The sequence below is a fragment of the Bos grunniens genome, chromosome 17 (genome assembly GCF_055505025.1).
Source record: "Bos grunniens cultivar Pamir isolate PY7600 chromosome 17, Bosgru_T2T1.0, whole genome shotgun sequence".
In the NCBI taxonomy this organism is placed as follows: domain Eukaryota; kingdom Metazoa; phylum Chordata; class Mammalia; order Artiodactyla; family Bovidae; genus Bos; species Bos grunniens.
Genome location: NC_141181.1, coordinates 62,707,111 through 62,733,572, shown reverse-complemented (window position 1 = coordinate 62,733,572; position 26,462 = coordinate 62,707,111). Strand labels below are relative to the sequence as shown.

General features: G+C 50.1%; 1 protein-coding gene and 1 long non-coding RNA gene across 23 annotated transcripts in view; one reads left to right on the top strand and one right to left on the bottom strand.

Annotated features, from left to right (window-relative positions):
- Nucleotides 1-26,462, bottom strand: part of LOC147355570 (uncharacterized) — a 57,207-nt gene that overhangs the window by 19,012 nt on the left and 11,733 nt on the right. For 9 of the 21 annotated variants that reach the window (XR_015144626.1, XR_015144623.1, XR_015144628.1 and 6 more), the window contains one exon: nucleotides 20,045-20,131. This is a non-coding gene — a long non-coding RNA (uncharacterized LOC147355570). Of the gene's footprint in view, nucleotides 1-4,610; nucleotides 4,926-5,966; nucleotides 6,175-11,371; nucleotides 11,568-13,986; nucleotides 14,781-15,538; nucleotides 17,200-20,044; nucleotides 20,132-26,462 lie in introns of those variants that run through there. The other 12 variants (XR_015144624.1, XR_015144634.1, XR_015144621.1 and 9 more) reach the window with 5 other exon arrangements.
- ALDH2 (aldehyde dehydrogenase 2 family member) lies at nucleotides 485-26,125 on the top strand. Of its 2 annotated transcripts, none has more exons than XM_086348184.1 (13): nucleotides 485-627; nucleotides 11,046-11,150; nucleotides 12,262-12,402; nucleotides 13,224-13,303; nucleotides 15,559-15,670; nucleotides 16,160-16,288; nucleotides 16,910-17,023; nucleotides 18,785-18,887; nucleotides 19,493-19,677; nucleotides 22,096-22,260; nucleotides 23,913-24,070; nucleotides 25,145-25,259; nucleotides 25,699-26,125. In XM_086348184.1, the coding sequence occupies exons 1-13, from the start codon at nucleotides 505-507 to the stop codon at nucleotides 25,729-25,731; spliced, it is 1,563 nt and encodes a 520-aa protein (XP_086204310.1). In that variant the 5' UTR covers nucleotides 485-504; the 3' UTR covers nucleotides 25,732-26,125. The 2 variants fall into 2 exon arrangements, with proteins under 2 accessions (XP_086204310.1, XP_086204311.1); XM_086348185.1 differs by having other exon boundaries at nucleotides 25,145-25,307; nucleotides 25,679-26,125.

Genomic DNA, 26,462 nt, shown 5'->3' with positions numbered 1-26,462 from the left:
ACTGGAAATAAAATACACGATAAATGTAATGGGCTTGAATCATCCTGAAACCATCCGACACCCGCTTCCACAAAACTGGTGCCTGGTGCCCAAAGGTTGGGGAGTAATGCCCTAGAGTATAAGCCCCCGCAAGTCAGGGCCAGGGGCGCTCGAGTTCAGGCCTGTATACATTAGGGGTTCAGTCAACGTGCACTGAATTCGGGAGAGCCTCTTATTCTACACCCGCGGCGCGCCCTGCATGGGGCAGTGAGAGGCCCCTCGGAGGTCAGCCCCGAGGTTCACTCCCGCCCCTTCCGCACTGGAGACGAGCTGCGGAAGGGCTCTCCGCCCCGGGCGTGGGGGAGGCGCGCGTAAGCCCCCGGGGCCCCGCCGCCCCGCCCCACGGCTGCCCATTGGCGGCCGCGCAGGGGGCGGGGAGAGGTAGCCCCGCGTGATAACGCGCCCCGCAGGCGGTCAGGCTCCAGCCGCCCTCTCGAGCCCCCTTGTCCCAGCTCCGGCCTCGGCATGTTGCGCGCCGTTGCGCTTGCCGCCGCCCGCCTCGGACCCCGCCAGGGCCGCCGCCTGCTGTCCGCCGCCACCCAGGCCGTGCCGACCCCCAACCAGCAGCCTGAAGTCTTGTACAACCAGGTGAGGCCGCCCCCGTGCTTTGTTCTCTGCCGAGTGGGAAGGGACTGGATCTGTTCGGGCCTCAGTTTACCCCGTTGGGTCTCCACGGGTTTGCTCACAGTTGCTCTTTCTACACAACTTCCCTTCCTTCCCCGCGAGCAGTTTGGCCCCTTAAGCGCCTCGGACACCTCGGCTCCCTGATCCAGCTGTTTCCCCAGTCGTCCTCGGCTTTCGGGTCTCTTAGTCGTCCCTGTGCCTGCGCAGAGTCATCCGGACGTCACTCATCCAGAGGACATGTCCATTTAAGACCCTCTTTGCAGGAGCCGTTTTGTCTTTTCGTCATATTTTATCCCTTGACTCATGCCCTCGACCAAATGGGAAAACAGGAAAAAGGGGTCCTTTTCAACTAAAAGTTCACCAGTTCCCCAGTGGAGAGGCCAAGGCCATGGCCGTGGCCACTTGATGTCCTGGCTGCTTCCACTGCTGGGAATTGGAAAAGGTCTGGGATCTTTGCCACCTCAGTGTCATCCCGGGGTGGTGTCTGCACCTTCCAAGGGTTCTTTCTTTGATCAAAGCAAGGATTTTCCAGTATAACCTCGATTCCCAGTGGCTGACTTCTTGGTCAACCAGGACTTTGGCACATCTTTTCTCTTGACCTTTGAGTTTGGGTAAAGTGCTGGAGAATTCACCGAGAAGGAGACTGGTTATGAAAGAGTTCGTTTTGTTTTTACAACAAGTGTAGCTGCTGCCCTTCTTTGAGCTTCCCCTTCTTCTTCCGGCCTGGGGAGGGGCCGGAAAATGAGCACAGGGGCTCATTCACTGCACGGGCACTTGCAGGAGTCACAGCTCCTATTCTCTGTGCACCTCCTTCGCACCAGTCTAAGCATTTACCTGATTGGCCATTTAATCCTTAAGCAGCCTGGTGAGGTAGGTACTGTGGTTATCTCCATTTTACAGATGAAAAAACTGAATTTTCAAAGAGATGCAGTGAGTTACCCAAAGACTCAAATCAGTGGTCAGGCTGGGGTTCACATCTGGGCTCCCAAGAGTAAGCCAATAACCAGAAACTTCTGTGTATTTTTGTTGCAACTCTAGGTGGGAATATAGGGGTCACTGCTGACCTAAGATGCTGGGGAGCCTGCCTCTGGCTGGCTGCTTTCAACAGGGGACTTGATTGTCTGGTCTGGAGCTTCACTGTAAATCTACACCCTGGCAGTGGGTAGATGTGTGATTTAAAGGGTGGTGTTTAGTTGCTAAGTTGGGTCCGACTCTTTTGCGACCCCATGGACTGTAGCCCCGCCAGGTCCCTCTGTTCATGGGATTTCCCAGGCAAGAATACTGGAGTGGGTTGCCATTTCCTTTTCCGGGAGCTCTTCCCCACCCAGGGATTGGACCCTCTTCTCCTGCATTGGCAGGCGGATTCTTTACCACTGAGCCACCAGGGAAGCCCCTTAAAGTGTGTTACAAATCGTCATTAGCAAGGGAATAGAAACAAAGGATAAAATAAGATGCCCTTTGCATAACACAAGCCAAAAAGGCAGCAGCTGCTGCTTCCTCAGTAGACTGCTTGAGGAGGAAGGAGTTCACGCTTGAAAGATTTGCATATCACGCAGAAATATCGACGGAAAGACGGCAGCACCCCAAGCTTTTGTGGCCACAGGTTCTAATAAGGATCCTCCTCCTTTGTGCTCATGTGGAGGTGAGGAAACTGGGTCCAGATGTGCGCGCGCATATCCGTGGTAATAGCACAGGTCCTGAATCTAGAGTTCTCTCTAGGGTTAGTTTGTAACGCCGAGTGAAATCTTTCTGCAGCTGCTTTTATCACATTTCTTTGAGATCATAAAAGTAACCATTGCTCACTGTTTACAAATGCAGAAGTAAAACTTCCAGCATATTCCATTGCACTCCCTCCAAGAACAATGTTAGGTGGTAAATTTGCGGGCACGCGTGCACATGTGCATATATAAGAGCATTGGGCAAGTGAGCTTGCACTAGGTGGTTTTTTTTTCCTATTTAAATGAGATCCTTGCACTTGCTCTTCTGAAGCTCTGTCTCATTAAACAATGCATCTGGTTATCTTCCTAAATTAGTAGATTCCAATCTTACTTTTTCCAAGGTTGCAAAGCAGTTCACGTGAGGATGACATTCTGCTGTACAGGCACATTTTAAAGCTCCTTGGGTTTTCAGTGTTGAGTTCTTATAATCCCTGCTAGCAAGAATGTCATGGTCTAATCCTAACGTTTTAAGTTTCTTACCAGGGATTCTAGGTACAAACTAGATCATATGCTCCAACATTTCTCTGGGGATTATTGACTCCTTGATGTTCAGTGAACTCTTCTGGATCCTGGAGCTTGCCCCAAAGGCGCTGTGACCTAGGCTTTGAAGTTGCTTCTGTAGGCGCTGCATTTTCTCATCCAACGACATGGTGGTGGTGACTGGGGGTGCGGAATGCTGCATTTCAAGTTTGTTGGGTCTCTCCTTGAAGAGAGGGTGGCATAGGCAATGGATCTTTTCCTTCTCACTTCTGTTTCTTAACTAGAAGAGGTACAGTGGGGTGCTTTGGTCGACTTTCTTGGGGTCCTCTTGCCTCAACTTGTCCTGGATGGATTCCTGTTACCACTGCTAACAGGTGATATATACAGAATAGGAGTTTTGAATTATCTTGTTTTCCTTGCAGTCTTATGGAATGAACCAGAACCTCTGTTGGGCTAGGCTGTGGTTTGGAGTTGGCTGCAGGCTGAACGAGTCAAGTGAAATATCCCCACGCTGATTGCACTGCTTTTACTGCTTGTTGAGAAGTTGTGAGAGCCTTTGTAGAAACAGTAGATTTGGGCAACCCAGGGAATCGGAGGATTTCACTGGCCCCACCTTGGTTTTTTCTGCTTCTATTATAAAGAAACAGAAATGCTGTTCAGTATGTCCAGAGCATGCTGGGAACCGGCTAAGTTAGAGGTGACTGGGTTAGGACGACGTTGAGACTGGCCATGTGTGTTGTGGACATACATGTGAACTGTGACCCCATAACCGTGATGACTGATTACTTACGATCTGTCAGGCGCTGCGCCTGATAACTTGAACCTACATTTTCACGTTTCGTCCTCCCAACAATTGTAGGAACCATATTGCATAGATGAGGAAACTGAGCCTCAGGGAGGTCAAGTTCACATTTGTGTGAAACCAGCGTTCAAGATTAGCTCTGTTAGCTCTTAACACACAAGACCCCATGCTATGATGCCTCATGACCAGGCCCTATGGTCAAGATCAGATCAGATCAGTCGCTCAGTCGTGTCCAACTTTTTGCGACCCCGTGAATCGCAGCACGCCAGGCCTCTCTGTCCATCACCAACTCCCGGAGTTCACTCAGACTCATGTCCATCGAGTCAGTGATGCCATCCAGCCATCTCATCCTCTGTCGTCCCCTTCTCCTCCTGCCCCCAATCCCTCCCAGCATCAGAGTCTTTTCCAGTGAGTCAGCTCTTCGCATGAGGTGGCCAAAGTACTGGAGTTTCAGCTTTAGCATCATTCCTTCCAAAGAAATCCCAGGGCTGATCTTCTTCAGAATGGACTGGTTGGATCTCCTTGCAGTCCAAGGGACTCTCAAGAGTCTTCTCCAACACCACAGTTCAAAAGCATCAATTCTCCCTGTACCAAGCGTGGATGTGCCCTGGGGATGCTGAGGTGACTCAGGCTGGTCCCTGGTCTGGAAGGTCATCTGGGCTCCCTTGGAGGGGTGGTCTGGGCTAGTCCACCCCAAGTCCCCATGCTCTGCCCATCCCCTGCCCCTGTCCTCTGGGGAAGGACAGAAGCAGAGCCCAGAGGGGCCTGGGAAAGAGGGCAGCCCCCCAGGCAACTTAGCAAACACAGGGTGGTCAGAGCAGAAGAAAAACATGATTGCAAAGGAAGAGTTAGGTCATCTGATTCCAGGCAGCTGATGGATCTGGGGAGGCGGAGCCAGATCAAGAGCTCCATCACGGAGGTCCACAAGAGTGAGCAAATGTCAGTGGTCAAACAAAGATGTAAATATTTATGAGATAGTTGAACTGAATATTTAAATTGGAAGGGAGGAGCCAAGTTTGTGTTCACATTTGTATTTCCACAACAAGACTGGAACATAATTTGTGTCTATGTGTGTGTACTCAGTCATGTCCAGCTCTTTTTGACTCCATGGATTGTAGCCCTCCAGGCTCCTCTAATCCGTGGGATCTCCCAGGCAAGAATGCTGGGGTAGGTTGCTGTTTCTTACTCCAGGGGATCTTCCCAACCCAGGATCAAACTTGCTTCTCCTGCACTGGTAGGCAAATTCTTTACCGCTGAGCCACCTGGAATATAATTACTGCTCAGTAAATATTGAAGGTTGACATTTATGAAACTGTTTACAATCTTGTGTTCTAGTAGCAAGGCATGGGAACCTAAGAGTTCTACTCAGAAGGGCCTTTTTGCAAAGAATTGTGTAGTTAATGTGAACAAGATTGTGAGGACATATTGGGAGTGTTGAAATTGGCTAGAGAAGGGATTGCAGTGAGCTAGAGATTGCCCAACTGTAAGCCCACAGGCATGTTGACAAATGGAAATTGCCTGTCTGGCAAACAGTCCACAGTGGAGTCAGCCCTCCCATCTTGAAAGTGGTGAAAGTCCAGGAATGTGAGACCAAAGACCCTGGGGGATGTGGAGGAGACAGAGGAGGGCTTGGGGGCAGTGCCAGGTAACTGCCCTTGGCCTTGCTATGCTATACTAAGTCACTTCAGTCGTGTCCGACTCTGTGCGACCCCATAGACGGCAGCCCACCAGGCTCCCCCGTCCCTGGGATTCTCCAGGCAAGAACACTGGAGTGGGTTGCCATTTCCTTCTCCAATGCATGAAAGTGAAAAGTGAAAGTGAAGTCGCTCAGTCGTGTCCGACTCTTAGTGACCCCATGGATTGCAGCCCACCAGGCTCCTCCATCCATGGGATTTTCTAAGCAAGAGTACTAGAGTGCAGTGCCATTGCCTTCTCCGCCCTTGGCCTTAACCCCAGACTAACCTGGAGATATCTAGATGATTGTGTGGAAAAGTGTGAATGCGTGTGGCATTCCAACGTTCAGATTCTGAACGTTTCTCCTTAGGATCTTGCAATACGAAAGATAATATGTTTTCTCTTTGACATAAAGTACTCAGCTGCCACTGAAAAATCAGATGCCAGCAGAAGCTATCCAGGATAGAAAGCCAAGCATTTGCTTACTCTTAGGGAAAAGAACATATTCCAGGGATGTAGATTTCCTAGGTAATGGATCCCGAATTCTTTCATGCATCTGAGCTTGGAAATGAGGTCTTTCTAGAGTGTGTCCTGTGTCTGTAAATTGGAGCTACTGAAGGGCATTTAACCTTTTCTTGGAGACCATGGGCAGATGATGACTGTCTGTTGCCATGGGTGGAGGCTGCGCTGGACCATCCCTGTGTCCTCGCTTTGGTTAAGACTCCTCTGGTTAAGACTCCTCTCCAGGGTCCTGCAGTCCTGCTCTCAGCTCTGTTGTCCCTGCCCCAGCTTCTCCCCTCACCACGTTTCTGTTTGCATTTCCTAATCTTCGGGGACCTGGAATACAAGATATCTGACGAAGCCAAGGATCGTGTTATCCTGCAACTCAGCAGTTCTAATTTTTATACAGTAACCTGCCCCAGCTTTGCAAAGATGCACATCAAGTCAAGATGTTCACTGCAGCAGCACCGTCAGGAGTACAGGCAGAGCTCATTTAATTGTACTGTGCTTTACTGCACTTTGAAGAAACTGTGGTGTTTTGCTTTTTTTTTTTTTTTTTACAAATCGGTTTGTAGCAACTCTGCATGGAGCAAATCTGTCAGTGCTTTTTTTCCCAACACGTGTTGGTAATTTTCACCGTATTTCAAATCCTCCAGTAGCAAAAAAAAAATTACAGCTTGCTGAAAGCACGGAAGATGACTGGCACTTTTTAGCAGTAAGGTTTTTTTCAGTTCAAAGTAGGCGCATTTTTTTTTTTTTAGATATCACGCTGCTGCTGCTGCTGCTAAGTCGCTTCAGTCCTGTCCGACTCTGTGCGACCCCATAGACGGCAGCCCACCAGGCTCCCCCGTCCCTGGGATTCTCCAGGCAAGAACACTGGAGTGGGTTGCCATTTCCTTCTCCAGTGCATGAAAGTGAAAAGTGAAAGTGAAGTCGCTCAGTCATGTCCGACTCTTAGCGACCTCATGGACTGCAGCCTACCAGGCTCCTCCGTCCATGGGATTTTCTAGGCAAGAGTACTGGAGTGGGGTGCCACTGCCTTCTCCAGATATCATGATATTGCACCCTAAAACGATTGGTATAGTGTAAACAAACCTTTCATATGCACTGCTGCTAAGTCACTCAGTCGTGTCCGACTCTGTGCGACCCCATAGACGGCAGCCCACCAGGTTCCCCCGTCCCTGGGATTCTCCAGGCAAGATTCATATGCACTGGGAAACCTAAAGATTCATGTGGTTCCCTTTATTACAGTACTTTATTGCAGTGGTCTGGACTGAAAATAAAATATCTCTGAGGTCTGCTTGTAGTGAAAACTTGTCCTAAAGTGCATTTGTAGGACATGATTCAACAAATTGAGGTCTGTTAAGTTTTGAAGACTGCTATGTTGCTTAAAATAGTGAGACAGATATGCCTGTGGAATAATGTCCAAGATAAACTCACTCATAAAAAAAGCAGTTTACAAAACAGAAGTCCATGATTGCTGCTGAGTGCGCATGCTCCCCGTGTCTGTCCCATGCCCCTCAGAACCGCAGCACCAGTGCAGGTCCTGGCCTCTGCTCTCTCCCTCCTCGCCCTGCGGCTCTGGGGCCCTTCTGGTACCTCCTGGCCCAGGCCCTTCCTGAGGCAGCTCCGGGGCCCTTCTGGTTCCTCCTGCCCAGGCCCCTCCTGAGGCAGCTCCGGGGCCCTTCTGGTTCCTCCTGCCCAGGCCCCTCCTGCAGGCACCCTGTGTCATCCTTCGTGCTCTAGAGGCTAGAAGGGGTAAGTGAGAGCCTGGTAGGACCGCCTCCCAGGGTGACTGAGTTAACATGTTATGTAAGTTAGGCTTTGGGTTTCAAGAGGTCAGGAAGTGTTTGGCCTGGAGTCTGCTCTTGTGTTTATTCAAGAAGTCACTTTGAGACTCTCCTCACTTGAAGCAGAACTTCGGCAGTGCCTCAGTCTTGGAACGCTTCTCACCCTAGTTCCCCCCTTGCCCCACCTCCCCAAGGAGGAGACCATTAAAGCCTGGTTCTAGGAGAGGGAAAGTGGGAACTCTATAAACAGAAGGAAGATTCTAGGTTCCTGCAAACTCCAGTTTCTCCTGTTAGTTAGAAGGGAGGATGGATTGTTAAAAACTCAACAATGGAGAGTGACTCAACAAATTCAGGCCACTGAGAGGCAGGCTAGGGAGCGGACTTGCCAGGATCCTGGACTAAGATCAGGGGACAGTGTGGGCCTCGCCCAGGGGGGAAGGGTGTAGGACCTGGGGAGTTTCACCAGACTGGCCCATTGTCCACTTCATACCTCCTGAGGTTTGTGAAATAACAGTGGAGATTTTCTCAGGATAGACTAATTCTGTGTGCTACTGTGCAGGGTATCTGGAGGAACGCAGGGACTGTAGTGGTGAGACATGGTGTGCGTGGGGTTCTGGCCCAGGAGCTTTACACCCCTTGTGGAATTTTACCCTCACATTTATGCCCCCAGATGTATTATTTCCAGAGACTGATACAGCATCCGGAGATGAAGGGATTGGCCCAGGGTCACAGCTTGAGAGAGGTAGAGCCAGGATTCCAACCCATGTCTGTGTGGCTTAGAGGCTGTGCTTTTTTACAGCACCCATAATAAAAACTCAAAATCAAGCTTGCAGTAGGGTAAACCATAAAGGTGGAGATTAAGAAAAAAAGAGTTCTGACCTCCTTGAAGGCAGACATGGGCTCTGGACTGGAGTTGAGAACTGGGCAAAGAGCACAGGTCTCAGAGTTCCAAAGACCTGGGTTCAGATCCGGGTTCTGCCTTCATTGCTGTGTGACCTTGAGCAGGTGGTTTGGCCTCTCTGTGCCTCAGTGTCCCCCACCCCCACCCCCCACTGTAGAGAGGATGAAACTCACCTAGGTTTGCTATGAAGTTTAAATGGGAATGATCCCGTTTTGGAAAGCTTCCAATACAGGGGCTGCTGAATAATGAGTAGCTAAATAACAGTCATTAGCCATTTCCATGACATGTAGGTGTCGGGGGGAACATCTTCATGGGACCAGGCGCTGACATCCTGGTCAAAGGCAGGGAACAGTTCAAGGCTAGCCCGTCTCACTCCGCCGCTGCGGCCTGCCTCTCTCTGTAGCTACTCGTCTCTGGCTTCAAGTGCGTCCGTGAAGCGGTGGGTGTGAGCCTGGAACCCTGAGCCTGCACTCAGGGTGGCGATGGGAACAGATGCTCAGAGTGGTCACAGACTGTGTGCCAGGCCCTCCTCCTTCCTCCACGGATGTTATCTCTGCTCCTGCCCCTGGGCCTCCCTCTCCTCCAAGTTCACCAGGGGGTGAAGCTGATTTCTCAGAGGGGAGCACGCAGGCAGGGTGTGGCCCAGTCCAGCTTGAACTTGGGTCCACCTGGCTGAACTCTTTCTGCCAGACCTGCACCCTCCACTGGAAGCGACCTGTGGGGCTCACTTCCCAGCCCTCCTGCAGGAAGAAACAGAGGTGTCTTTTTTCCCTTCAGATTGATGATCATCCAAATGAAGTGATACCCACACACATTTCCAGAGAACCTGGCTGAGTGACTAGACAACTGCCTGGGTCCTCAGCCAGGGCCAGGCCACAGTAGGATGCTGGGGCCCAGGAGAGCCCTGGGACAGGAAGGTAGTCAGGCCTTGGACCGATGGCCTTGACTTCACCCCACCTGTGACCTCTGCCCCAGCCTTGGTTAAAGGGACTGAAACACCTTAGCCCGCTTCCTGAGACCAGTTTCCCCAGCCTCAGGGGACAGCTTGCTTCACAGGACCCACCCTCCTCTCTGTCCCCATCTCCTAGCACTCTCTTCCTTGTTCACCAGTAACTCCGGCCACCTCTGTTTTTTCTCTAACACACCAGACGGACTTCTGCCCCGGGGCCTTTGCACTTGCTGTCCCTGTGGCCTGCACTGCTCCTCCTCCCCCCACTCTTCCTGCGGCTGGCTCCTTTCATCAGTCAGGGCTCAAGTCAAATGTCTGCTCTTCAGGGAAGCCCTCCTTGACCATCCCAGCTAGAGTTCTCTATCTTCCCCCACTTCAGTACTCTGTCTGCATCTCGTTTTTCTCTTTTGCACTTAAGACTGCAGTCTGAGGCTGCCTTGGGTATTTAATTGTGTCTTTACTTTCTGTGCCTACCAGAATGCCAGCTCCATGAAAGAAAGGTCCTTACTGAGTTTGGTTTCCACTCTGTGTCCTCAACCCTAGAACAGTGCCCTGCCCACTGCAATGTTCACTAAATACTTACTGAATGGATGAAAAGAAGAATCGAACTCAGTTCTCATAATGACCCTGACAGTAGTGTGGTAGAGGAACGGTGGTTTCTATGATATAACATGACCGATGGAATTTGGTGGCAGAAATAAGGCTGTATGACTTCTGAAGCTAGATCTTAGGCAGCCTTTCAGGGACTTCCCTGGTTGGCCCAGTGGTTAAGAATCTGCCTTCCGATGCAGGAGATGTGGGTTTGATCCCTGGTTGGGGAAAACTAAGATCCCACATGCCATGGGACAACTAAGCCTGTGTGCCGTTAACTAGAGAACCTGCGCTCCAACCAGAGAAGCCCTTGTGCCACAGCAAAGAGCCCTCACACCACAGTGAAGACCCTGCACGGCCCCAAAAATAAAGATCAATAAATAAAACAAGTCTTTTGAAAAAAAAAAAGGGAAGAAGAAGCCTTCCAGCTTCTGGCTGGTGTTGTTGAACACTCTGGGAAGCCAGCTGTCATGTGAGAGGTCTGACTAGCCTGAGTCTGCCATGGAGTCAGGAAGCCCAAGCACCCGTGTAGCCACAGACATACGAGTGAAGCAGGCATCTTGTATCTTCAGCCCCAGGTGCCCTCGCTCTGCAACCACATGACCAAGCCCTGCCCGGCTGAGCCCAATCAATGGACCCAACCGTGAGAGATGGTAATAAATCATTTTAAGCTACCAAATTTTGAGGTGATGTCACACAGTGGTAGATACAGATAACTGATAAGGAAGGTATGTAGTCTTCATTTTTCGGGCCAAAGAAACCAGGGCATTGAAAGGACTGATGCTCTACCTCAGTACTTTTAGCAGAGTGGGTGCTCCAGCTTGGACTGTCTCCAAGGCCTGTGCTTTTAACTTCTAGGCCACATACCTCTGAAGCTAATTCCTATTTGTTCTCTCTGATTTTTTTTTTTTTAAACATTGCTGTTGGTCAGTATCAGGTTGAGAGCTGCTCCTCAGGACTTTCCTTCTCATTGCAGATCTTTATAAACAATGAGTGGCATGATGCCGTCAGCAAGAAAACCTTCCCCACGGTCAATCCATCCACTGGGGATGTCATCTGTCACGTGGCTGAAGGGGACAAGGTGAGAACTGGTGACTTAACCTCAGGGCAGGGCTAAGCAGGCTGGGGATTGGCAAGGGCGGTTTCACTCTTTAACATAGGTTTTCGTATGGCTGAAACTATCGTGTATTACTTTAATAACTAAAATGCCCATTAAGATTTTTGAGTAAGTGAAGCCACAGAAACTCTTCCTTGTAGATAAAAGTGCTAGATTGTACCCCGGTTCAAGAATTCATACAGCTGTAGAATTGCCGACTTGGAATTTAATTTGAGAATGTCTAATCCAGTCTCTCCGTCCCAGACCTGGAAGCTGAAGGTCAGAGAAGGGAAGTGCACAGCTGGTTGGAAATCTTGTTGAACACAATTTGGGTCTTCTGAGATCTAGTTACGGTGTCTGTAGTATTTTTTTGATTTACATATACCCATGGTAATTAAAAAACTGTAATATTAAAGTTAAAAAATTAGACATTCAGTAAAAAAAAACACTTCATTTTTTGAAACAGAAAAAGCTTTAACAAATGATTCAAGAATGCTTCCTGTCCTCTGCTTTAAGACAGTCTTCTATATGCACATTTAAAGCTTTGCTTCCTTTGCTAAAAGAAAGTGTGAATACTTTTCTGACTCATAGTCTAATGGTAAACGTATTTAATATTAATGACAACCATGCTCCCCACCTCCTGATACACATCTGCCTCTATGAAAAATGCTGCGTTGATTTTATTGCTTCCCCAAGGAGAGAGAAGCTGGTTAAACCTGCATGTGTTGTAGACTGCAGTCATCTCAGAAGGAATGGTTAATTTTACTGGACTTGTTTGGGAAGGAAGCAGGGGCAGAAATGACCAGTTTCTAAGTACTGATCCCTGCGTTGCTGCTCCCTACATAACTCTTTGGGGGATTTGGAAATGGGAAACCATCAGCATCCTCATTCCCTGACTCCTGAGAAGGAAAGGAGCCCAGCTGCTCATCTTAAACCTGGTCGACAGAGCTGTTCGAGGCTGGGAGGAACTGTTTGAGGCAGTGTCTCCACCGGTATCGACTGGAGCCCCTGTGGGTGCGTTTGGCAGTGGGTCAGGAGGTATTTGGAGGAGGTTACTGCTAAGAAGGCCTGAGGTGCCTGGGTGGGTGTTTTCCAGGCAGACGTGGACAGAGCAGTGAAGGCTGCCCGGGCCGCATTCCAGCTGGGCTCGCCCTGGCGCCGCATGGACGCGTCCGAGAGGGGCCGGCTGCTGAACCGCCTGGCTGATCTGATTGAGCGAGACCGGACCTACTTGGCAGTGAGTCCTCAACCTCCTGCCCTCTCAACCTACACGGAGAATGGACATCCCACGGATAGTCAGGAAAGGGTTGCATCGCTGACAAGTAACTGACCAGAATGGTGTAGGCGGGAGATCTTTGGGGTTTGCCCCTGTATCAACCTGGGGAGCCTCTTGAGTGTTTCCTTTGATGTGATGGGTCTGGCTAAGAAAGGAGACGGGTGGGGAGGCGGCTATGATGGGGAGGCCTTCCTGGAGACAGCCCAGAAGATGGACAGCCTGCTATGTGCTGGGCCTCCTCCCTGGCTGCAAGAGGCAGAAGAAACCAGGAGGCAATACCCTCACCTCTCCCAATCCATACTGCACATAGCAGCCACAGTGAACCTTCTAGAAGACAAATTATACCATGATATTCTGCTCTTAAGCCTTCCATGGCATCCTGTAGTCTTAGGATAAAGCCCTGTTCCCTCAACATGATCTACTCGACCTTGCCTGGTCCTCACACTTGTGACTAATGATTTGTGTCCTTATTTGCTGGCTCTTTGTTCTATAAGCTCCCAGCGATCACCTCTGTAATCCTAACATCGCTCTGCCGTAGAGCAGAAGCTTGAAACAAATGTTTATGAAATGACTGAATGAGAAGTTGGTGCCTCCTTCCTCCCGTCCCCGCCTCATGCTCCCTGCCATTGAAGAGGCCCAGAAGTGCCTTGAAATCCAGCACAAAGGGGCCACCAGCCCTCTTCGTACCATGCTGAGCCTCTGTGCTGCTCATCGCCTGATTTGCTCTGATTCATTCCTGTGCCCACCCGTCTGTGCTGATCTTGTTTTTTTTTTTCACTCAGGCCTTGGAGACCCTGGACAACGGCAAGCCCTATATCATCTCCTACCTGGTGGATCTGGACATGGTCCTCAAGTGCCTGCGGTATGGGCGCAGGCTTCCTGCTGTTGGTTGTGGCCGTGCCAGTGAAGGGGAGGGTGGGGTCGGGGCGGGTGAGTGGGTGGGGAGTGTTGCTGGAGGGCTGTGAAAGGATCACAGGAGCTGGGGGAACGTCGTGAGACTCCCTCTCAGGGGGGACCATCCCTCCGTACCAAGACTGTAATTGAGTCGCACATGTCTTCTCTTTCAGTTTTGGCAATTCATGGGTTAGCTGAAATTTGTCCCTCTCTTGGAGGTTATCTGCTTTGTTGGCTATAGTGGCACATCACATTCTCTCTTAATCATTTCGATCTCGTTTTTTATAATCATAATCCCCTACTTCCAGTTCTGACTTCAGTTATTTGTGCTTCTCTCTTTTTTCTTTTTAAACATTATTGATTCAGTTGGCTGTGCTGCGTCTTAGTTGTGGCATTCAGGATCTTTAGTTGTGGCACGTGGGGTCTGGTTCCCCGACCCGGAAACAAACCCGGGCCTCCTGCATTTGGAGTGCGGGGTCTTAGCCCCTGGACCACCAGAGAAGTCCCTCCCTTGTTTCCTTGGTCTAGCTAAAGGTCTGTCAACTTAGTGACCATTTTAAAGAACCAGCTTTTGAATTTGTTGATTCTGTTGTTCTTCTGTTTTTCATTTCGTCTGTCTCTGTTCTCCATTATTTGCTTCCTCTTGCTAGCTTTGGGTTTAACCATAAACATTTTAATAACCGAGAAATACAAGATGAGGAATAAGAGGTTTCAGGCTAACTTGGGCAGCTACAGGGAGTGAGGGGTCTAAACCAACAAGGCCATTGACTGTCACTGCTGCCTCCTTGCTGCGTTCTTTTGATCGACTACCCCAGCCTCTTTAGGGCCTGGGCCTGTCTGCATGCTGGAACCTGGTTGCACACACCTGGGCTTTCTTCTCTGTGCTTGATTCCAGCCAGACTGACCTCAGCCCCTTAGTCCTCATGCCAGTTTCCTGGAGGAGCGGCCCTGATTGAGTCTGACCAGCTGTGGTTCGGGTGGACAGGTCATTATACAAATATTGGCTGCTGCCCCGTGCCCATGTGGACGGGGTGGAGGGGAAGAAGCAGTGTCGAAGACATATGGGCTGGAGAACAAAACAGTGCTTCTTTCTTGTGACAGGGCTTCTCAGCCAGGGCCGCTGTGTCTCCCAGGGGACGGTGGGTAATGTCTGGAGGCATTTTTGGTTGTCACAACTGGGAGGGAGGGCTGCTACTTGGCATCTCGTGCACAGAGGCCAGGGATGCTTTAAAAATCCTAGCGGGTACAGGACAGCTCCCACAGTGAAGAATTTTCCAGCTCCAAATGACAGGCGTGCCAAGATCGAGAGTACTCTGCAAGAATACCCAAGAGGGAGTGGCTGGGTGAACCCCAGGCAGAGCGCCAGGCCCTCCTGAGTCTGAGCAGTATACTTCTGTGCTGATTCAACATCTGTCCTGAGGCATGCAGACACACACCGTATAGGCCTAAGAGGAAGGGAGCAGCAGTGCCTTAATTTGTACAGACTGGCAAAATAACTCCCTGGCTGTTTTTTCCCCAGGGTCACCCACCCATGTTCACACTGAGGTCAACTCTGGTCTTGGGCCAACTGCAGCAGACACATTCATTTCTGCAAGCTCTCTCACACCGCGTGCTGCATCTCTCCCCGTCTTTCATTTTCCTGCTTCCCTGAAAATCAGTACATACTGCACACTCATGGCTCTTCTTCCCCTCGACTATCCTGCAGTGCTTTTTCACCAGTGGTGTCCCTGTGTGTCTGGATGGTAACTCAGTCCTTGATCTGTCTCTGGTCACTGCTCCCTCAGTGGTAGTACGGTGTTGTGCACACAGGTGCCAGCTGTTAGATGGGTTTGCACTTTCCCACTAGAGTGGAGCCATGGTTCTCAGATAGTAACCTACGGTGCTGCACTGGTAAGACAGTCACAGTTTAATATATCTGCTTATTAAAAATACTGACTCCTGGGCATAGGCCGCAGAGAGTCAACTGAATAAGTCCGAAGTGGGTACCTAGAATTCGGTGCTTTTTTACAAGCACCCCAGGTGAGTCTGAGGCTTCAAGGTTAGTTATCTAGAATGAATTACTGAGACCCTAGTGGTTAGCTAACTCTTTGGAAATAAAGCCAAGAGCAAGGGCAGTTATCAGAAAGACCCAGCTGGACCAGTCTGAGTCTTTGCTTTCTGCCAGGGTTTACAGGGTCCCCGACAGTCACTGATTAAGTTGTTATTTTTCTTTTTTTTTTTAAGTTACTATGCCGGCTGGGCTGACAAATACCATGGGAAAACCATTCCCATTGACGGGGACTACTTCAGCTACACCCGCCATGAACCTGTGGGAGTGTGTGGGCAGATCATCCCAGTGAGTCAGACTCAAAACAAACACGTGAAGGTTTACCAGGAGTGCTGTGGGAGGCAGCAGTCTCGGGCAGGTTCATTGCCAAGGTGGGAAGGTCTGTGGGGTGATGTTGGATGGTGGCCTGGGCAGTGGTTGAGAACATGGGTTTTAACAAAACCAACCAGCCCTGCCGTGTGTGAACTCTGTGACCTTGGGCAAGTCACTGATACCCCTAGGAACTGGTTTCCTTATCTGAAAAGTGGAAGTGAGAGTAGCTGTCTGAGGGTGGGAGGGCAGTGTAAATGCAGTGTGGTGCTGCCATATTGGTAAAAGCATCAATGAACATGAGTCGCTGATACTGTCCCCCGCCACCTGCCCACTCGTCTGTCTTCATCTATAATGGAGTTGTGAGGGAAACAGGAGAGGTTCAGAGTCTCTGCTCTCTGGCTGCCGCTTTCTGTGGCTGCTGTAGCTCTTGGCTGAGGTTTTGGCAGTGGCTGCTGTTGATTGCAGTGGAACTTCCCGCTCCTGATGCAAGCCTGGAAACTGGGCCCAGCCTTGGCGACGGGAAACGTGGTTGTGATGAAGGTGGCTGAGCAGACTCCACTCACTGCCCTCTATGTGGCCAACCTGATTAAGGAGGTGCGTGGCTGTGTCTGTCTTGACCTCTAAATGCCTTTTTTAAAGGCTTGTCCTATAGGAGTTCTGATGAGGGGTCCCCCGGTGGGGCCAGGGTCTGACCCCCTTCACCTCTGCTCATCACACTTCAGCCTAGGTGACCCCCCATCCCCTCTTTTCTATGTTGGGTTTCATTGCCAGACTCCTTTTCATTGGAAAAGATTCCAATGCTGGGAAGGATTGAAGGCAAAAAGAAGAGGGCAGCAGAGGATGAAATGATTCCATAGCATCACTGACTCAATGGACATGAATTTGAGCAACCTCTAGGAGATGGTGAAGGATAGGGAAGCCTGGCATACTGTAGTCCACGGGCTCGCAGAGTCGGATATGACTGAGTGACTGAACAGCAACCCCTATGAAGATTATCATTCTGAGTGCCACAGGGGTAGGGGCAGCAGCCACAGGGAATCCCACAAACAGGTTCCTCACTGTACCATCTAGAGCTCCTGAGCAGCACCCAGTAAGACTGCTTGCCTGGGTGCTGGGCCGACTGTCTCAGCCTCTCTTGGAAGGGATGCGTATTCCTCTGCCTGGACTCTGTGGAGCAGGAGAATGACTCCAGTGTCCCTGGTGTTTTTTTCACAGGCTGGCTTTCCTCCGGGTGTGGTCAATGTTATTCCTGGATTTGGCCCCACGGCCGGAGCTGCCATCGCCTCCCATGAGGACGTGGACAAAGTGGCTTTCACCGGCTCCACTGAGGTAAGGCATCCCAGCACCTCAGGCTTGCGGTGCATTTGGCTCAAGCGCCCTTGTCCTCAGAGGACAGTGAGTTCAAGATCAGCCTCTGGGGGAATTTCCTGGTGGGCCAGTGGTTAGGACCTGGCGCTTTCACGGCTGTGGCCCGGGGTTCAGTTCCTGGTTGGGGAACTAAGATCCTGAAAGTGGTGCGATCAAAACAAAAAATAATAATAAGATTAGCCTCTGGGCACTTGATGGGGGTCTGCCCCAGGACTGTCTTTGAGTAGCTCGTGCAAGGGGCCCAGGTGTGCCAGCAGAGTCTATCAGGGCGGAGCCCTCTGTAGACTGGTCGACACTCCAGCTGCTGTGGGGCCAGGGGGTGGGTTGACATCCCATGTGAGACAAAGAAGCCAAGGCTGTCTAGACTTCTAAAGCCCAGAGGTGCCGGCCTGCCCAACGTCAAAGCACCTGGGCTGTGTCAGACTCCTTGGTGCTGTCCTGGTGATTAAAGAGAGTGGGCTTCCGGGAGACATGAGTTCAAATCCCAGCCTTGTCATTATGACCTGGGGTGATTCACTGCATGTGTTTGGGGGCTCCAGTCATTTGTGTTTAGACTGAGGATGGTAGTATCTATGCAGTAGAGATGTAGGTATGGTGTAGTGGCGGAGACGATTGGAGTCAAACTAAGTGTTTCAGCAGCACTTACTTAACTATGTGACCTTAGGCAAGTCAGCCTCCTGAAGCCTCCATTTCCCCATCTGTAAAATGGGGATAATAACTCTGCCCACTTCCCAGGGTTGGCGTAAGTGAGATAAAGCTTATTCAACAAAGGTCTAGCCCAGAGTAAGTACTCAGTGAGTGAATGAATGAGTGAGTGCTGCTCTGGGCCAGGCCCTGGAGAGACAAAGAAGTATAAGATGTCTGGGGATTCCATAAACGTAATTACCTTGGAAGCAGGAGCAAAATTCATTCTAAAGAGCTAACTTGAATTTTTGGGAGGCTTTATCCCATGACTTTAGAGAAGGCACACTGAATAGCACAATAAAGGGGATCTTCAAAATGATTTCCCTGAGACGAAGATATTCAGTCTGTACGTAGAGATGGCGGTTGCGGGAGGGCAGAATAGTGGCTGAGGTGACACGGTCCACTCTCTAACGCCTCAAGGGGATATTGGGAATCTGGCAGAGGGGATGGTTTCCCGACCGAGATAATGTGTGTTCACCCATCATGTAAGCACAGGGGTGTCTTTGTGCCAGGCTTTTGGAATATGGAGGTGAAAAGCACCCCATCCTTGCTGTGTGAGGGGGATACCATTTAGAACACTGAGGAGGAGGCGGGATGCAAGTCTGAACTGGTGCTTGACGCAGTTTGCCCAGTGTGAATTCTGATTCCAGGGCAAATGGGCAAGTGACTTGACCACTCTGAGCTGCCACTCCCACACTTCTGAATGGAGGAGGAGAGGCGGCCCTCCCTCTGAGGTTGTTTAGAGGGTTGACCTCAGTGCTCACAAAGCACTTAGCACAGTGTCTGGTATGTAGATGGTGCTCAGGAGGTAGAAGCCACACGGCAGTGACTCTGACTTGTCGTTACATCGTCATCATCCTGCGAGCTCAGAGGGTGGGGCTGCTATGTGAGTGAGTGGCCAGATGTGGTGAAATTCTCCAGGTCTCTTCTCATCCAGCTGCTCCCTCAAGCTGTGGGGACTTCTGTTCTGTGCCTGTGAGAACGTTTGGCTCTTTTCTTCTCTACTAAGAGTTTGTCCCTGTTTATGCCTCCCTGTAGGTTGGCCACCTAATCCAGGTTGCTGCGGGGAAGAGTAACCTCAAGAGAGTGACCCTGGAGCTAGGAGGAAAGAGTCCCAATATCATCATGTCAGATGCTGATAGTAAGGTTTTCTTTTGGTTGGTGGGAGGCAGAGGTCTGATATCAACTCGCCACTAGCTGTGTCTCCTGTGGTCCCACTCGGCTCTGCAATCCTTATCATCCATTGGATTGGTTTCTGCGCCCAGGGCCTCAGGATGAAAGACTCCTCAGCGTGGCCCTCCGGCCTGTGTGGCCGTGGCCTGTCTCCTGCCTTTCTCCTCTCTGCTGTCTGTAATCCAGCTGGGCTGAGCTACTGACTTGCCCAGCTGTGCAGCCTGCTGTCAGATCAGGCTACTTTCCCTCCATCACGTCCTCTCTCCTGGTCCTGTTGAGATGCTCCTAGATGTGTCTGCCTTGAGGGAGTCTTCCCTGATGGTCGCAGGCCAGCTGGCTTGTCCTCCAGCCGCCCTTGGCTTCAGGACCGTAGTGGGTTAGGACCACTGCTCTTCGTGTCTGTCTGCCACTTGGTCTCCGTGCTTGGAGAAGGGAGAGGTCAGGCCTTTCTTGTTCCCACATGGGGTCTGGCACCCAGCGGGTGTGAGTGCTATTGGCAGTGTTAATAGGTAGCAGCCGCCACAGGGGCCAGGCCTTTCCTTCTCTGATCGTGGTTGCCTTCTGCCTTCCCAGTGGACTGGGCTGTGGAGCAGGCCCACTTCGCCCTGTTCTTCAACCAGGGCCAGTGCTGCTGTGCAGGCTCGCGGACCTTTGTGCAGGAGGACATTTACGCCGAGTTTGTGGAACGGAGCGTTGCCCGGGCCAAGTCTCGTGTGGTTGGGAACCCCTTTGACAGCCGGACTGAGCAGGGGCCGCAGGTAAGCTCGGTGGTGGCACTCAGGTCTCAAGTGTCCAGAGCCGCCGTGGAGAAGCAGAAAGGGCCTTGGACTCTTGAGTCAGGCAGGCCCGGCTCCGAGGCTCAGCTCTGCCAGGCACCAGCTGTGTGCCCGTGGGAAGACACCTGCTGTCTCGGAGCCACCAGTCTCTCACCCGTAACGCCTACCCTTCCTAACTCCCAGAGTGGCCGTGAAGTGGAAACTAACGGTAGAAAGTTACACTTACACTTACCCTTGGTAAGTTACACACACATAATAAATAGGAGGAGTGTCTATGGGAAAGGGAACATGTGTTTTCTGGACCTTGGCCATCCATCAAAATGCCTTGACCAGAAAGACACACACATACCTGTTCGTTGCGGCTGCTTCTGGGAGGCGAGCAGAAGGCCATGTATGGGTAGCAGAGGGACTTCATTTCACTTTATACTCTTCTGAGCTGTTTGATTGAAAATTAAAAAAAAAAAAAAAATTTTTTTTTTTTTTTTTTTACCATGAGCATGTATTCATTTTAATTAATAGTCAATAATAATCACAGTAAGAAACACAGCAGTACCTCTCCCCACCACCTCCTCTCATATCCTGGTCCTTTTACCAGCACTGTCCTTAGACCCAGCTGTCCTGGGCTCACTCTCCACAGGGCCCCGTGCTGGCCACCTCCTCCCAGGGAGGAGGAGCCATAGGATCAGGAATCAGGGATGCTTGCCCCCACAAGTCCCTTCTGTGCAGCCCTGAAGCCACTTCTGGGGCCCACGAGGGCTTCTCTGTGAGCTCCACTGTCCTGGGGGCACCTGTGTTGCTGGTGTCCACTCCCCAGAATCTGGGGCCAGCCAAGGCAGCCCTTTTTTTTTTTTAACAGATTCTCTTTTTTTAGAAAAATGAGCAGAAAGTACAGAGTTCCCATAAACCCCAAACCTTTCCACTCCCTAGTTTCTCCTGTTTTTAACATCTTGCCTTGGTTTGATATATTTGTTGTATTATTAACTAAAGCCCATAGCTTGCATTAGAGTTCACTCTTGGTGGTGTACATTCTATGGGTTTCGACAAATGAATCAAGACATGTATCTACCATTACAGCATCTCTTTTTCTCTCATTTTGCTTTGTGGTTTGTGGCTGTTTAATTATTAAGGTAATATAGATTTGTATTAGAAACTTCATAAAAAAGAGTTTACAGTAAAAAGTAAGATTCCCCTTTTCCCCTCCATGTCCATTTTCCGTAGGTAACCAACCACACTCACACACACAGAATTACATTTTGGTATATTTGTTTTAACAAAAGTTGGAATATATATATCATTCTACAAGCTTTCTCCCCTTTAAGAAATATCTTAGGCTATCTTTCTGTGTTAGTTGATTGATCTGTTGTTAATGATGATACAATATATGGATATACCATAATTATATTAACCAGCTCCTCTACTGATGTATACTTAGAATTGTTTCTGCTTTTTGCTTTTATAAGATGTTCCCCAGTGACTATCCTTGTTCAGGTCCCTTTGTCACATGTAGCATAAATTCCTAGAAGTTAAATAGCTGGGTCAAAGGATATGAACATCTAATTTTTTGTCTAATTTTTAAGACACTTGCCCAAAGAGCTGTACCAGCTTACAGTCCTTTTTTTTTTCCTTTCTAAATTGAGGTATAATTAACCTGTTTTATCAGTTCTTCTAATAGTATATGAATATTACAGAGTATGTAACATACCTTTACCATCAATGTATTTTCATACTAGTTAAAATTTTTAGTAATCTCATACTTGAAAAACAAAAATGGTAGGCTTAATATCAGAGAAGGCGATGGCACCCCACTCCAGTACTCTTGCCTGGAGAATCCCATGGACGGAGGAGCCTGGTAGGCTGCAGTCCTTGAGGTTGCTAAGAGTCAGACACAACTGAGCAACTTCACTTTCACTTTTCACTTTCATGCATTGGAGAAGGAAATGGCAACCCACTCCAGTGTTCTTGCCTGGAGAATCCCAGGGACGGGGGAGCCTGTTGGGCTGCCATCTATGGGGTCACACAGAGTCGGACACGACTGAAGTGACTTAGCAGCAGCAGCATTCATGATCTGGGCTTCCCAGGTGATGCTAATGGTAAAGAATCCACCTGCCAGTGCAGGAGCCATGAGATGTGGGTTTGATCCCTGGGTCGGGAAGATCCCCTAGAGGAGGGCAATGCAACCCTCTCCAGTATTCTTACCTGGAAAATCCCATGGACAGAGGAACCTCGTGGGCTATAATTCATGGGGTTGTAAAGAGTTGGACACGACTGAAGTGACTGAGTGTGGAGCATTCATGATCTGGCCCATTTCCCAGGTATCTCCATGCCTGTGTGGTTCTAAGACTGAAGCTAGGAGACGTCTGGCTGTAGCATCTGTATAACTCTGGGCTCCTTCTCCCTCAGGTGGATGAAACGCAGTTTAAGAAGGTCCTTGGCTATATCAAATCTGGGAAGGAGGAGGGGGCGAAGCTGCTGTGTGGTGGAGGGGCGGCTGCTGACCGTGGCTACTTCATCCAGCCCACTGTGTTTGGAGACGTGCAAGATGGCATGACCATCGCAAAGGAGGAGGTCAGTATGGGTCCAGCGCTTGAGGGAATGTTTTTAGGAGGAGAAGTGGACAGTTCAGTCCAGCATCTTGACCCATGACCCACCTGCTGACCTTGGGTCAAATCCTGGCTCAGTGCATAAGACAAACCATTTGCAATTCACTTGTGACCTTGTGCTTCTCTTCAGCCTCTTGTGGCTGCCAGTGGTTTGGGGCAGTATCTGAATTCCCTGGCCAAGCCTGCAGGTCCTGTGTGTGTTCTGGTCCCGTGAGCGGTGACTCAAGGCATGACTCTTCCCAGTACTTCTCATGGACTTCATGTAAGCTGGACACTGGACTAGGTCAGAAGCCAGAATTCCCCACATGGCGAGAGTCCCTTGATCTTCTTCTCCTTGGTATTGATTATGAACATAGGGCAGCAACTGTCTCATTGATTTGTTTGCTTCACAAATCATTTCTGAGTGCCTACTGTGTGCCAGGTGCTCTACAGACACTGGAGAGCCGGGGGTATCCAGTACCTGTACTCTGCCCTTGTGGAGTTCAGACTCATTCCACCTCCCCTGGGAGGATGAAGCCCTTCAGCGGCCTTACACAGGGAAAATATTACACTGCCACCCTCTTCCATTGATTCAAAAAAAAAGAGCAAAAATCAGGATAGGAAAATACAACAAAGTTCTGCCTCTTTTCGCCATCATGACTACTTTGATCCTTTTTTTTTTTTCCATTCTCAACGGAAAGGGAAAATATTCATTTTCCAAGGAGGGCAGGAGCTCCTTTGCTTTGCTAGTGCCCTCAGTGCACGATGCCCCATCTCTTGCTCCAGCTCTGTACGGGCTCCTGGCAGTCTTCTCACCTCCCTCGTGACACTCTCTACCTAGTCCTGGCATCAGCCGTTTCTTCACAAAGTCCTACTTCCTTTTAGTGGCAAATGGATTTTTTAAGAATGGGCGCTAAAAAAAAGAATGGGCGCTGGTGCCTGGAACTCCATTTTCCTCCTCCCTGCTCCTCCCCCTGACTCTGGCTTGGCCAGTTTCTGCTCCTGTGGTGTCCCAGCTTGATTATCACCTCTCGGGGCGTTTCCTGACCTCCCGCCTCCGACCACTCATTCGGGCCAGGTAGCTCCTCTGGGCTCCCCCTCTGCCCATGTCCTGGTCATAGGCCAGTCACTGGATTGCATCAGGATCCGTTCCCTGGGGCTGTCCCCTGATGGGGCTGAGAGCAGCCACACTGCAACGACAAGAAGCACGCCCGATTCCCACGTTGTGGTTTCTAAATCCCGTTGCCCACTTAAAAGGAAGCAGGATTCCTGGAAATGGCTCAGAAATAAGACAGGGAAAGTGTAAGATAAACCTGGAACATCTTGAGATCAGAGATCCTGTTTTGTGCATAGTTAACTTCTTCATAGCTGTTTCTTCAGCATCTGATGCGTGCCTGGCTGAACGACTGACTTGAGTTCTTTGAAACTAAATGTACATGTAACTTGTCAGTGTAAACCCCTACCTCACAGGTAGAAATAAGCTACGGTATGTAAGGCCCGTGGCCACCGGCTGGCCTCCTTCTCTTATGCTCCAGTGAGTCTGGGGGCTGCTGGAACCACCTGCTCAGCGCTGGGGAGAGCTGGCTAACATATGGGTCTCAGTCTGCCACACCCACCCTTAATGCTCTCTCATCCCAGATCTTTGGGCCAGTGATGCAGATTCTGAAGTTCAAGAGCATGGAGGAAGTCGTCGGGAGAGCCAACAATTCCAAGTACGGGCTGGCTGCAGCTGTCTTCACGAAGGACTTGGACAAGGCCAATTACCTGTCCCAGGCCCTCCAGGCCGGCACTGTGTGGTAAGGGCCTCCTGCAACCCTTCACAACCCTGGCAGAGATCCCAAGCCAGGCTCTTTGGTATTCCCCTGCTCACATCCCGGAGTTGGGGTGCCAGGCTCAGTGCCTCCTGGGTCTGGGTGTGGGGTAGCGGGTAGAGGTTTCCCATGCCCTTCTCCAGGGGATTAAACTTCCCTCTGGTGCGTATGTCTGTGACGCACTTCTTGGACAAGCAGCTGGGTGACTGGGCTCCTCACCAAGCTGTGAGGAGGCCAGCGCTGAGGGTCCGCATCTGTGTCACCCTGGTTTTCAAAGCTTAGCACCTATGTCACACCCATTAGGCCAGCAGTAATGTAAAAAACAGAAAATACCAAGTGTTGTTTAGGGTGTGGAGACAGCAACCCTCCCACATTGCTGGTGGTACTGTAAAATGTTGCACCCACTACAGACAAGTCTGGCAGAAGTTCCCCGGTCAGTTCAACATAGAATTATCCTAGGACCCAGTAATTCCACTCCTGGGTGTATACCCAGGAGGCAAAAAAAAACACACATCCATACAAAAAAGTGTACCTGAATATTCATAGACTATTCGCGATAGTCAAAAAGTGGGAACAGCTAAACGCCCCCGAGCTGATGAATGGACACACAACCTGTGGTTTATTCACGCGATGGAATGTTCAGCCATAAAAGGAATGAAGCGCTGATGCCTATTTCAACATGGATAATGCAATACTAAATGAAAGAAGCCAGACACAGAAGGTCACATGTCGTGTGAGTCCATTTATATGAAATATCCAGAACAGAGCCATGTAGACAGCACCTAATTAGCAAAAACAATTCATTAAAATGGGAAGCTAGCATTTGGTGCACGCTGGTATTGACATCCATGTCATGAAGGACCAGACAACTTATGGCTTTGTTTCACACGGCCTGCTTTTGAACCCCTGTATGATTTTAGTAGGGTTCTCCACCTCCCTTTTTCTAAAGTAAAATTTGCTCTAAAGTTAAATTTTAGAGCAATACAGGAAGTTTGAGGGGGCAGGATACTTCATCCCTGCCCCAGCGAGTTACTCCTGAGATCTCATCTTAAATTGTAGGGTCAACTGCTATGACGTGTTTGGGGCCCAGTCGCCGTTCGGTGGCTACAAGCTGTCTGGGAGTGGCCGGGAGCTGGGGGAATACGGGCTGCAGGCGTACACCGAAGTGAAGACCGTGAGTATGGGTGCCTTCTCTGCCCTCTCCCTGTGCTGGGCTCCACCAGTGTTGACTGCAGGTTTCTTGTTTTAAGCCATGCAAGCTACCAAAGAGGGTAAAGATCCGGTCTCTGCTATGCCTTGTGAAGAATAAGTAGGGACTTGACCACCACTGTGCTTACACAGTCCTTTGCTGGGCTTCGTCATACACCGAGTTCTATAGAGCCTGAGAAGAGGGAAAAACCCCCAGTGGAGAAAGACTGGGTCAAGGGGAGGCCGAGTGTGATCTTAACGCAGAACATAGCCCTAGCAGGTTGCTCAGATCGACCATTTGGTTGTCGAGATGTTGGAAAATAAGGAGAACCCTTCTGCTTATTGCTCCGGCAGCATCCAGCTGAGGAGGCCTGCGGACCACAGGGAAGCATGCAGATTTAACAGCTTCTCTGCTCCCCTCACAGGTCACAGTCAGAGTTCCTCAGAAGAACTCCTAAAGAACCACGCTGGCTTTCTTACTCATCCAGTAATGGAAGGCTCAGAGATCAGCCACAAGACCAAGAAAAATGACCCTTGCACGCTAAAGGTCTCAAAAGAGAAACTCTGCCAGAAGAATCTCTTGGATCAAGAAAGTTCCTTCCAATACACGGGCTGGGTGTGGGGCAAAGGGTACATGGAAAGCCTTTTACACTGCAATACTGCTACTAGCTTTCAAGTGACTTTCCACAGATTCAAATATCTCATTCTGTCCATCTGACACACTTCCTTCTGTAATTTGCCTTAACGGGAAGGAAAAGCCATTGTTGACCGCTCTACTATCATTGAGGCAACAGCTAGCACCTTGCTTTGTATTCTGGACTAAAAACTCAATAAAGACACTACGGCTCTTCACTTTCTAACTCTTTCTTTCTCCGTCTCAACCCAAGGAGATGCTGTCACACAGATACGTTGTCCCCTCTGTGCGTGTGTCACACTGTCAACACCTACCACCCTCCCCTCTTGGGGCCAAATAGCCTTTGTATCCTGCACGTAATTAACGGGTGTCTCTGGCCTGCCCCTGTGCGGCGGCCCCTGTGCGGCGGCCCCTGTGCGGCGGGCCCTGTGCGACACACTGAGTCTCGACACCTCAGCAGCACTCGCAGCCCCTGCCCCGAGAGACGGAGAGGTAAGCCGGGAAAAATGCGCACTTGACCCTCCAGGCTGGTCTCAGTGTTGTAAGTTCAAGACT

What these genes read in the sequence shown, in the direction of transcription:
- ALDH2 (XM_086348185.1), top strand. Translation starts at nt 505, where the DNA reads ATGTTGCGCGCCGTTGCGCTTGCCGCCGCCCGCCTCGGACCCCGCCAG. An exon ending in ATGGTCCTCAAGTGCCTGCG is followed by an intron (nt 13,304 to 15,558) that starts GTATGGGCGCAG and finishes TTTTTTTTTAAG; the next exon opens with TTACTATGCCGGCTGGGCTG. An exon ending in GGACTGAGCAGGGGCCGCAG is followed by an intron (nt 19,678 to 22,095) that starts GTAAGCTCGGTG and finishes CTTCTCCCTCAG; the next exon opens with GTGGATGAAACGCAGTTTAA.